Raw genomic sequence first — 11,294 nt, 5'->3', positions numbered from 1 at the left:
CGGCGCCGGCGGGGGCCCGGCCCGGCGGGGACGAGTGGAGCCGCAAGGGCAGCTTCATCCGCAAACCGGCGCAGGGCTGGCTGCACCCCGACGAGCGGGTGCTGGGGCCCGGCGTCTCCTACATTGTCCGGGTAAGTCCCGCCGGAGCCCGGTGACGCGGGAGGGCGCGGAGACCCCGGTCCCGGGCGTGTGCGGGGCTCGGCCGCTCCTCCCGAAGGCTGCGGGCAGAGCCCTCGCTCGAGTCCCCCCGCCACGGCTGGACCGGGGCAGCCGCCCCCGACACATCACGTCCGTGATGGGGCCGAGCCCCAGGGGCTTGCTGGGCCGTGGAGCCCACCTTGGGACTCCAGCGTTATCAGCCCCTGCGAGGCATCACAGGCTGTAGCACACAGATGAGGTTGTGGGGTCTTAGCACAGGGTCTGGGCATGTGATGGGGCATTTTGGGGTGGGGGGTGAAAGCTGCTGAGCTGCTGTGGAAGGTGTCCCTGACACCCGGCCTCTCCTGTCCATTGCCTGCCTTGCTGTGCTGCTTTCCCCCCGCAGTACATGGGGTGCATCGAGGTGCTGCGCTCCATGAGGTCCCTCGACTTCAACACCCGGACACAGGTCACCAGGTACGGCCCTGCACTCCCACTCCCCTGCACCCCAGAGCCACCCCAAGCCCCTGGTGGCCCTGGGTGGTCCCCCTTCCAGGGCCCTGTGCAGCAAGGGGAGCACGGGGGAGCCGTGCCCTGCAGGGCCCACCCTGCACGCAGGGACACGGGCGAAGGGCACTGCTGCAGATCAATGGGTGGAAAGAGGAGAAGGGAGGTGGCCCCAGCCGGGATTACGTACCGGGGCCGTGACGTGGGGCAGCACTGCGGGGAGGCTGCGGTGCCCGGGGCCGTGGGGGGAAGCAATGTGCGGGGAAGGCAGCTGGGAAGGTCTGGGGTCTGGAGCAGTGACCAGGCCAGGGTCTGTCCATTGCAGGGAAGCCATCAACAGACTGTATGAGGCAGTGCCAGGTGTGAAGGGCATCTGGAAGAAGAAGGTGAGTTTCCACTCATCTTGGCCGTCCCTGGGACCAGCCAAGGCTGTGGGACAGGGCACTAGGGTGCCTCTCTGGTTTGTGAGCCTGCAGCCTCTTGGGGCACCTTCCCTTTCCTCATTCACCCGATGAAGCCTGGTCCTGGTGGTCTTCGTTGCCCCCACCATCCTCTCCCCTGTCAGGCTCCCAACAAAGCCCTGTTCTCCATCCTGGGCAAGAGCAACCTGCACTTCGCTGGCATGAGCATCGCTGTCAACATCTCCGTTGATGGGCTGAACCTCATGATCCCCACCACGCGCCAGGTGAGTGTTCCTGGCACACAGTGCTGCTGCCTGCCAGCCTGTGAGCCCCTTTGCTAATGCCCCCCTGGGCCATGTTCCCCGTGCAGATCATCGCCAACCACCACATGCAGTCCATCTCCTTCGCCTCTGGTGGGGACATGGTGAGTCACGCACACCCGGAGTGCTGGGGACAGGGACTGCCAGCTGAGCACAGGGTGGCCTGGCCTGGGTCAGGACACAGGGCTGGGGCTGAGCTGTTCTCTCACCCTGGCATCTCCAGCTCTGCTCCTCACAGAGTAGCAGGACATGAGTGCTGATCTCCCCCTCTGTCTGCAGGATACCACGGACTACGTGGCCTATGTCGCCAAGGACCCCATCAACCAGAGAGGTGACACCGGCCTCCACGCCTGGGGGCTCTGGAGGGGGGATGCACGGTGTGGGAGGCTGGAGGAGGAGATCCCTGCTGGGGAACACGAGGGGTGGCTCAGGGTGGTCCTGGTGCAGCGAAGGCAGCGTGGGGGAAACACTCAAACCATCCGTCTGTCTGTCTGTCTGTCCACAGCCTGCCACATCCTGGAGTGCTGCGAGGGGCTGGCGCAGAGCGTCATCAGCACGGTGGGACAGGCCTTTGAGCTGCGCTTCAAGCAGTACCTGCACAGCCCCCCCAAGGTGGTGGTACCCCCAGAGAGGTAGGGGGGTGGGGGGCCCTGCTGCACCCCTGTCCCGGGCATGTCCCCTGCCTGGGGCTGCCTCTGGGAACCCCTGTCACTGCAGGGTGTGGGGATGCTCTGAGCCAGGCAGGGTGTCCCCAGCTCACCCATCCCTGCTGCAGGGCGCTGGCTGCAGAGGAGTCAGCCTGGGGGGAGGATGAGGAGGCGGCTGAGCACGACTACTACAACAGCATCCCAGGGAAGGAGCCCCCCCCGGGGGGCCTGGTTGACTCCCGGCTCCGCCACAGCACAGCCCTGGGCCACGTCCGCACTCAGCCCTCCAGCTCCGTGCCCCCTAGCCAGGTGAGCCCCTCAGAGCCACTGCTGGCCTTGTTCTGGGGGTCCAGACAGGCCCCCCCAACGCTCTTACTGCCTCCTTTCCTAGGGTGGGTTAGCAGCCAGACGAGACCCGAGCATCCAGCTGGGGCCACCCTGGGACCTGGAGAGCCAGGGTGGGTACTGCTGTGGGGGGAAGCCGTGAGCTGGGGGGGTTCCTGTGACTCTGCCCAGTCCTGGCCAGTGGTGATGGCTGTCCTCGCAGGCCAGCCCTGCGACGGGTACCTGCAGGCAGACAGCCACACCCTGGGGCCACGGGACTACGAGGAGCACATGTACGTGAACACGCAGAGCCTGGACGCCTGGGAGCCCGAGCTGGTGGCTCATGGGGCGGCGGAGGAGAGCCCCAAAAAGGACCTCTTTGACATGAGTAAGCCACTGCCCCAGGGGAAACGGTGCTGTGGGGCAGTCAAGCTGTCTGGGTCACCCACCACAGCCCCAGAGGTGCTGGCACTGGCTGAGTCCACAGCAGTGCCCTGCAGTGCTCTGGGGGCCGTGAGCTGGGGTCTGTCCACAGCCCAGCCTCGTGCCCTGGGTGTAACACCCCAAACCCCTGGATCCCACAGGGCCGTTCGAGGACGCCCTGAAGCTCCACGAGTGCATTGCAGGGGGTGCCACCAGCCCCCCCATTGAAGACCAGTGGCCCAGCCCCCCCACACGGAAGGCCCCCATCGCCCCCACGGAGGAGCAGCTCCGGAAGGAGCCCTGGTACCACGGGAAGATGAGCCGGCGGGATGCTGAGAGGCTCCTGCAGATGGACGGGGATTTCCTGGTGCGGGACAGCCTGACCAACCCGGGGCAGTACGTGCTGACCGGCATGCACAGCGGGCAGCCCAAGCACCTGCTGCTGGTGGATCCCGAGGGAGTGGTGAGGGCAGGGCACGGGGCTGAGGGCAGGGCACAGGGTGGGCAGTTGGGGCTGGGGTAGGGGTGGGGTGTGGGGTGGGCGATGGGGGACGCAGGCGTGGGCAGGCACGGGGTGTTACACTGTGCTGTATGAGAAGCAACTCTGCTGAGTTGAGGACCACTGTGCCCTGGTGCCAGGTAAGGACCAAGGACGTGCTGTTTGAGAGCATCAGCCACCTCATCAGCCACCACCGGCAGAACGAGCAGCCCATCGTGGCAGCAGAGAGCGAGCTGCACCTCCGCCAGGTTGTACAGAGGAAGCAGTGATGCCGAGGGGGTACGTGAGTCCCCGACCTGTTCCCTTGGCTCTGGACTCACTCTACGGCAAAACTGGGGTCCTTTTGTGCTCCCCTTCTCCAGTTGTGCCTGGACTCCAGGGTCAGGCTCCCCATTTTCCTCCCCAGTGAGGTTGTGTGGTCCCTGGCCCTGCAGGTCCTCCCTGGCTGCTGCCTACCTCCATCATCTGCATGGGGTGCCCTGCCCAGCTGGACACAAAGACATTTAATTCCACACCTACAGGTGAAATGGGGTGGGAACTGCTCAATGGCCTCAGCAGGAGGGATGGAGCCTGAAGCCATCCCAGGCAGGGCTGCCCCCACTTGCCCCAGCACTGGAATGGGGGCTGGTGGATATTGCTGTAGGCCCTGGCTTGGCTCTGCCCGTGGGGCCAGGCACAACCATCTCTTGGATGCTCCTGTTGGATGTTCCTGTTGGGGACAGCCATTTTCAGCTGGATTCTCCCCAGGAGTGGCTGCCACATGATGCTCCATGTGGCCCCAAGCCCCTGCAGCCCTCCCCAGGCCAGGGCCTGGGTGAAGCTACAGCGGGAAGGTGCAGGGCAGGGCTGAGCTGCTGGCACTGCCTCATGAGGTGTCCCATGGTCCGTGGGGGCCCCCTGGCCAGCTTGGGGTTTGGCAGGTTTTTGTGGCATCACACCCCCTTTACCTGCCCTGTGTCTGGTTCTGGGCACGGGTTTGTGGTTTGGAATACATTTCTAATTAAACCTGAAAATGAGCAAGGAACACAAGTTCATGCCACCCCTGGGCATGGTGCTGGAACAGGTCTCCATCCTCACCAGTTCCTGCCTGGTCTCACCTTGGCCAACCCATCCTGTCCAGTCACACTTATCTCTGCCCCTCTGGGTCACCCTGTCCCCCATGGATCACCCAGTGTCCCCCTGCCTTCAGAGTGGCCTTTGGCACCCAGGGCTGGCCCTGCACGGCCTCTCCTCCTCCTCACACCTGGCAGCTCCCTGCCCTGCTGGCTCCTGCTGCCAGCTCCCCTCCTGCCTCCACCTGGAGCAGCACATGGCCACCCACCCCTGGGCCTCCTGGGGTGGCTCTGAGTGACACAAGCCGAGCTGTGGTGGCAGTCAGCAGAGCCAGAGCCATGGGTGGGCCTGGCTGTGGCTCCTGTGTCACACCAGCCGGGGGGTCCAGCAGAGTCCTGGCCTGTCCTGGCTCTGTCTGCGTGCCCAGTGCTGCTGCCAGCACCCACCTCGAGGAGCAGGGTCACCCCAGCACCCTCAGCCCCTCGCTGGGGACGGCCTCTGCCAGACACGGCGCCCAGGCTGGCCAGTGCCAGCTGAGCCAATGAATAAAATAAGCCCCTAAATAAAGCCCAGTAATGAATGCGTAATTTTCCATTGATAGCTGGATTCCGTGGGGACGTGGTGCTTCCATCTCAGCTGCTATTTTTTGTCGTGGAGTGATGCGTCTGCAAAGATAATTGCACTGTTCCCTCAATAGAGGCAGGGAAAGGCAGTGAGGGCGCCGACTTTCTTATTTCACTGCTGGAGAACCGAGCCCGTGTGCTTCACCTGCTGGCGGGGCCTCGCCCTGCAGCCCCGGGGATGCTGCCCTGAAGGGATGAAGGGCTGGTGGGGCGGTTGTTTCAGGGTTTAACCACTTTGGTTGAGATTGATGTGTGGTGCCAATGGGTGCAGGGGGCTCTGTGCCTCAACCCAGAGCTGGGTTCAAGGGCTGCGGCTTCTTCAGCCCCTGTGATGGGAAGGCTGAGTTGTTTTGGGAAGGTTTGGAAGCCACAGAAGAGCAGCTGCAGAGAACGTGGCCTCCTTGCTCTCCCAGGGCTTTGGAGATCTCGCTGACCAACCCGTCCCCAGCATTAGTCTCAAATGTGCAGACCACAGACACGCCCAGTTCGGTTTTTCAGGGCGTCCTTGCACAAATCCTTTCCCATAGCAGGTCTCCCTCCTTCCCAGCTTCCAGCAGGTGGTAGCACACTGCCGGCTCCACCAGCGATGTCCCCAGCTCTGCCAGCCCCTGCCAGCGTCCCCAACCCTGCCGGAGCCGGGCAGCTCCCAGCTCCCTGCTCCCTTCCGTGCCCTGCAGGCGCCGGCCCCGAGCCGTGCGGGCAGAGCTGGCCCGGCCCCAGCGCTCTTTGTTATCTCAAGGGAACTCAACCATCTCTGCACCTTGTTTACCCGCAGTTTCGCAGGGTGGAGGAAAAGCAAACATCGGCCTTTTGTTCACCAGCTTCCCCTTCCGTGAGCCTCGTCCTCCTCCCCCGGGCTCCATCTGCCCTCTCCTCCCTGCGGAACCCGGCTCGGCATCCCGCAGTCAGAGCCCAGGGTGCAGCCAGGACATCACCATCCCCTCCCCGCTGCTGTCCCTGCGACATCCCAGCGCTCGGTGTGGTTCGGCACGGCCGGACTCCTCTTTTTACCAGCTCCAAGTGCGAATGCGGAGGGAGCCGAGGCCTCCGGCAGCAGCCCCCGCGGAAGGCGCTCACCGCACCAGGCTGTTCTTCCTGGCCGGCACTGCCAGCCCTGCACTGCTGGGGAGTGATGGTGCTTCCCGCAGCTTGATGGCACTCACAGGGCAGCAGCTAGCAAGGAACAGCCGCCTGACCCTTTTGTGGCACTGTCCCTCTCGGTGCATCCCTGTCCCCAAGGCTGTACATCCCCGGGCACCGGGGCTGGGCCCGATCACTCGCTTGATTCTCCCGACCCCCCGCAACACCGGGGCTAGGTGATGCTCCCGTGAACCCTCCTGACGTTTTGTCCCGGTGTCCCCAGCCCTCACCGCATCCCTCCAGGGGCTGGCGGGTTGTGTGACATGGGGGAGAGTGACATGTGGCACTGCCCCCCCAGCTCCTCCAGAGCAATATTAAACCACTCGATGAGGCAACTCCTCAGCCCCGACACGCTGCTGGCTTCATTCAGTGCTTTGAGATCAAGAGCAGCGAGTGGGAAGCGGCTGCTCCCAGAGGGGAACGACCGCGCTGCGGACTGGGGGCACCGGGAGGGCGGGAGGGGCGGACCGGGGCTGCTGCCGTCCCGATTCCACTCCTGGCCCCATCCCAAACCCGACACTCCCGTGAGAACACGGCCGGGTATCCCGGGCTCTGGTTCCTGCACCTCCCGAGCATCAGCACCCCGGGGCTTCACTGTCCCAGTCCCGGTCCCGCCCGGTCGGGGTCCCGGTCCCGGTTCCAGCCCCGGTCGGGCCACGCGCGGAGAGCAGAAATGTGGGGGCGCCGCACTCGGAGGATTACGGCGGCGGCGCGGACGGGGAGCGGAGCCGCCGCCGCCACCGCCGCCGTATAAAAGCGCGTCCGCGCCCGCCCCGCCCGGGCTGCGGTGGCGGCGGCGGCTCCGCTCCAGGTGCGGCGGCTCCCGGCAACGTCCCGCTCGCGGCGGCGCCGGTCGGTCGGTCCCGGCGTCGCGTCGCGTCTGCCCCGTCCCATCGCATCCCTCGGCGCCGCCGGGTCCCCGTCCCCCGGGTCCCCGATCCCCGCTCCTCGCGGCCGGTTCCTTCGCGCTCCTCCCCGGGCTGGCGGGTCCCCGTGTCCCTCGGCGCGGCCAGTTCCCTCCCGTCCTTGTCCCGTCCCCCCGCCTGCCCGGTCCGGGTGCCGCTGATCGCTCCCGGGGCTTCCGGCTTTGTCCTGCCTCTGCCGGTGCCCGGTTCCCGGTGATAGCGTTGCCCCTCGGGTCTCTTCCAGCCCCACACCCGGCAGCAACATGTGGCTCCTGGAGCGGCTGCGCGGGGTGGCGGAGAACGGCGGGTCCCGGGGCTCGGGGACAGACGAGTCCTCGCGGGGGTCCCGCTACAGCAACGTCCTCACCCCCGACAAGATCCCCGACTTCTTCATCCCGCCCAAGCTGAGCGCGGCACCCGCCGAGGCTGAGGGCTCCGAGGTGCCCGCGGGGGCTGCTCTGGGTGCCTCAGTCTCAGAACAGGACCTGGCCAAGCGCAAGCCCCCGCGCAGCCCCCGCCCGTCCAGCCGCTCCCGGTCCCGGACCACCGGGCGGCACATCATCCAGATCGAGACCGCTGAGGACTGGACCGAGGGGAGCTGCGGCACCAACGTGGACCCGCAGGCACAGACGGCCATGTCGCTGCCCTACGTGCCCAAGGCTCAGACCTCCTACGGCTTTGCCACGCTGATGGAGAGCCCCCACACCCGGCGCAAAGAATCCCTCTTCCACAGCGAGCACAGCAGCCTGTGCCCCTCGCCCGTCACCTCGCCCAGCGCCCAGCGCAAAGCCAAGCTCAACGGCGAGAGCGGCCGCCGGACGCCCGCCGATCTCGGCGCCGCCCTCATGCACCCCGGCCGGTATTTCAGCGGCGGAGAGAGCGACACGTGCTCCTCAGCAGAGTCCTCACCCTTCGGCTCCCCGCTGCTCTCCCGCTCCGTGTCCCTGCTGAAGCTCTTCAGCCAGGAGAGCCAGTCCAAGGTCATCAAGCTGAAGCACTCGGTGGCCCGCAACAGCTCGCTGTCCACCGACGACAGCTCGGCCGACACCAGCCCCAGCGCCCAGCGCCGTGCCAGGAGCGCCCCGGCCGGGACGCAGCCTCCCACCGCCCTGCTGCCCCTGGACCTGCCCGCGGGCCGTGACCGTGACCGGGAGCACAGCCTGCGGCTGAGCCGGGGCGGGAGCCTGCGCCTGGCCGCCGAGTACGACCCCTCCAACGCCCGGCTGCGAGTGCGCCTCGTCTCCGCCGAGGACCTCTACGATGCCCTCGTCGACCTGCGCAGCATCAACTGCTGCGTCTCGCTGTGCCTCAACCCCGGGAAGCTGCAGAAGCAGCGCAGCACCATCGTCAAGAACAGCCGTAACCCCGTCTTCAACGAGGACTTCTTCTTCGATGGGCTGGGCCCCGGCCACGCCAGGAAGATGTCCCTGAAGCTCAAGGTGGTCAACAAGGGCAGCAGCCTTAAGCGGGACACGCTGCTGGGGGAGAAGGAGCTGCCACTCACCGCCCTCCTGTCCTGCCTGTAGGTACCTGCTAGCAGCCCCGGAGGGAGCCCTCCCACCTGTGGGGCTGGGGTGAGGCAGGGCGGCCGGCTCTGTCCCCCAGCCCCTCTGGAGGAGGGTTTGGAAGGGCCCCCTGAGGAGGGCCGGGGTCGTGGCAGAGTGTGGGGGTCCCCAGGAATGGTGCTGCTGCGGGGCTCTGCCAACACCAGCTGGCAGCCACAGCCTCTGCCCCTGCTCCCTCCCTGGTCCTGCCCCGGGGCTGCATCTCCTGGAGCCCAGCAGAAAGTGGGGAGCCTCCAGCCCATTCCCCACCAGGGAGGATGGGAGAAGCCCCATTGGACTCTTCCCTCCCTGTGCCTGTGGTCTCCGGCTGCCACCAAGCAGGTTGGAGGTGGGTAAATCTCTGTAGCACACTTATGGCCACCTCTCAAAGCCCCAGCACCTGTAGTCAGGTGGCAGCTTTAATTTAAAAGACAAGTTTCTGGTCTTGGAAACTGCAAAGAAAATACTGCAGAGGTGACCTGAGAGTGGGCCAAGGACAGTCACCCTGGGGGATGAGTCAGGTTTGTGGCTTTTGAGCCTTTCCTGGACTCGGTCCAGCCTTGTGAGGCTGCAAGGTTGGCTTGGTCTGACACCTGCAGCCTCCCGGGCTGCCCTCCCTGCCCACCCCGGCACTGTCCCCACTGCTGACCCCCAGTGGGAAGCTGCTCATGGAGCTCTGGGGGGCTTTGGTTTGCCCAAATCCAGGAGGCTGCCTGTGCCTTTCCCCTACCCATGGGAGGGAGATGCCGGGGGCTGGCACCCCTTGCCCTGGGCACACGGATGGTCCCAGGCAGTGTCCCAGCAGATGTGCTTGCTGACAAAAGCTGAGGTGACAGGAGTAGCCCCCCCTGAGTGATGGGGCCATCCCAGGTGAGGCTGGGCAGGGGTGCAGGCTGAGGCTCCACAACCCTCCATCCTCCCTTGTCTGAGGGCAGAGGATCTTTCAAGTGGCTGCACCCACTGGGCAGCAGAGATGTGTCCTGTGGGGCCACCAAGCTCCTGTGCCCAGCAGGATCTGGCTTCCCAAAGTGACTGGCCTGGCTTTCAGTTTCCCTTTGGGGCGAGGTGCTCCCAACCCTTCCCACCCCACCCTGTCACCCCGGCTGAGTGGCTGGGGACAGTGGGGGCGGGGAGGATGCCAGCCGGGGCGTTTCTGCGGGTGGATAAAACACGCTGCGTTGTTGTTTGGTGTGGTGTCACCCTTTGTGTCGGGCTCTGCATGTTTCTGTGCAGGGAGCAGGGTTTGCAGCGCTCCCATCCTGTCGCAGCACGCGTGGACACACACGCACACACGTGTCCCCTCTGTGTTAACCTCTGTGGTGGCAGTCCATGTTCCTTCCTTGTCCTTTTGCAGCAGATGGCAGATCTCAGTGTTGGCTATTTATATCCGAGGCTGATCTTTTGCAGCGTTTTTACTTTGTCTGTAAATGTGTTCCAGGTACGCGAGGCACAGTTCTGACCGCGCCGTGTTTGCATGTCGGGGGGATTCAGGGTGATCGTGGCTGTTTGCTGAGCTTGTGGTTGAAAACGTGCAGGACATAAGGAGCTGACACCTCCTTCACAGGGAGTTTCCCACTTGAGGTTTCCCTGTGCTCCCCCAGGAGCCAGCACGAGGGATGGTCCCTGGTCCCCAAGAGCCCTGGCTCATCCTGGGGGCAGGTGAGGGCTCTGGGGAGGGGGGGATAGGGAGAGGTGTCACATCCCGGGGTGTGGGGTGAACATCCTGCCCCTGAGGAGGTCTGGGGCAGGAAGGGGACCCTGCCCAGCTGGCTGCTGCCTGACAGCCCCTGCACACTCACCCCGTGCTCCCTGGGGTGCTGTGCCTGTGAGGGGCTGGGGGGACCCAGGAGCTGCTGGGGTGGGGGGTACAGGCTGCAGGAAGGGAGGAAATGGGAGCTGGGATGAAGGTTTTGGTGCTCTGAGAGGTTTGAGGGGCATCACATCCCCGCAGAAGGACCGTGTGCCTTTGGGTTTGGGGGAGGGGGATGCTGAGAGCAGGAGCCCAGGCTGCTCCTTGGGTTGAGGATCACCCCAGAGGGAGACCCAGGGGCCTGGGGACCCTCGTGCTGCCCCACCCCAGCCTGTCCCAGGGCTGTCCTGCTGGAGCTGGGTGTGTGACCATGCAGGGAGCCCCAGGATGAGCTGCTCTGAGCCCCGCTCTGAGCTGGGCTGGTGGTGTGGGAGCCAGGGCTGTTGCTTGGATGGGTCTCTCTGCTGCTGGAGCCGTTTTCTATTGTTCCTGCTTTGATATTTCTGTGGCTGGATTTAATGATGTATTTTTGGAGTGAAAAATATATTAATACCTGAATGGAATGTTTGTTTACAGATGATTTCCTCTTTTTAGTGCAATAAAGTAATTTCTAAAACAGATGCAGGTGTGGCCCTGGCTCCTGCTTTCCCCAAGATATTTCCTAGCATTATCCTTGATGGCTCCCTGTGTGGGGGAGCAGAGCTGGAACCTCAACACTGTCCAGACACGGAGCAGCACTGCTCTTGTGGGTGCTGCTGCCCTTTCCAGACTTCCAGGGGCTCAGGGTGCTTCTGAAGCTCTTTCCCTGCTGCCATGGGGTGAGGTTGGAGTGAATCTCCTGGGGAGAGGTGGGTACATGGGGAAAGGTGCTGCTCCTGCTCGAGGGGGGACTCAGGGCTGTGCTGAGCCACGGCATTGCCAGCTCACAGCCAGGGCTGTGCTGAAGGAGAGCCCCTTCCCACACTCTGTGGGTGTCCTTCCTCCTCCTCCTCCTCCTCCTCCTCGCCTGCTCCCCCATCC

The 11,294-nt window shown here is 64.8% G+C and overlaps 2 protein-coding genes across 4 annotated transcripts; both read left to right on the top strand.

The window, feature by feature from the left end:
* Positions 1-6: 6 nt before the first annotated feature.
* On the top strand, positions 7-4,899 carry SHC2 (SHC adaptor protein 2). 2 transcript variants are annotated; one of them, XM_041482778.1, is made up of 13 exons: positions 7-131; positions 545-615; positions 971-1,031; positions 1,211-1,330; positions 1,417-1,470; positions 1,646-1,697; positions 1,872-1,998; positions 2,142-2,322; positions 2,405-2,471; positions 2,561-2,725; positions 2,922-3,223; positions 3,400-3,538; positions 3,666-4,899. In XM_041482778.1, exons 2-12 carry the CDS (start codon positions 548-550, stop codon positions 3,526-3,528), a joined length of 1,326 nt encoding a protein of 441 aa, XP_041338712.1. In that variant the 5' UTR covers positions 7-131; positions 545-547; the 3' UTR covers positions 3,529-3,538; positions 3,666-4,899. The 2 variants fall into 2 exon arrangements, with proteins under 2 accessions (XP_041338712.1, XP_041338708.1); XM_041482774.1 differs by having other exon boundaries at positions 3,400-4,899.
* Positions 4,900-6,793: 1,894 nt separating this feature from the next.
* Positions 6,794-10,886, top strand: C2CD4C (C2 calcium dependent domain containing 4C). Of its 2 annotated transcripts, none has more exons than XM_041482698.1 (2): positions 6,794-6,819; positions 7,223-10,886. In XM_041482698.1, the coding sequence occupies exon 2, from the start codon at positions 7,244-7,246 to the stop codon at positions 8,504-8,506; it is 1,263 nt and encodes a 420-aa protein (XP_041338632.1). In that variant the 5' UTR covers positions 6,794-6,819; positions 7,223-7,243; the 3' UTR covers positions 8,507-10,886. The 2 variants fall into 2 exon arrangements, with proteins under 2 accessions (XP_041338632.1, XP_041338623.1); XM_041482689.1 differs by lacking the exon at positions 6,794-6,819 and adding an exon at positions 6,859-6,886 and having other exon boundaries at positions 7,225-10,886.
* Positions 10,887-11,294: the final 408 nt, after the last annotated feature.

This window comes from Pyrgilauda ruficollis, unplaced genomic scaffold (assembly GCF_017590135.1).
Source record: "Pyrgilauda ruficollis isolate IOZ18807 unplaced genomic scaffold, ASM1759013v1 scaffold115, whole genome shotgun sequence".
Classification (NCBI taxonomy): Eukaryota; Metazoa; Chordata; class Aves; order Passeriformes; family Passeridae; genus Pyrgilauda; species Pyrgilauda ruficollis.
The sequence above is the reverse complement of the archived record's forward strand: the minus strand, read 5'-3'. Positions and strand labels throughout refer to the sequence as shown.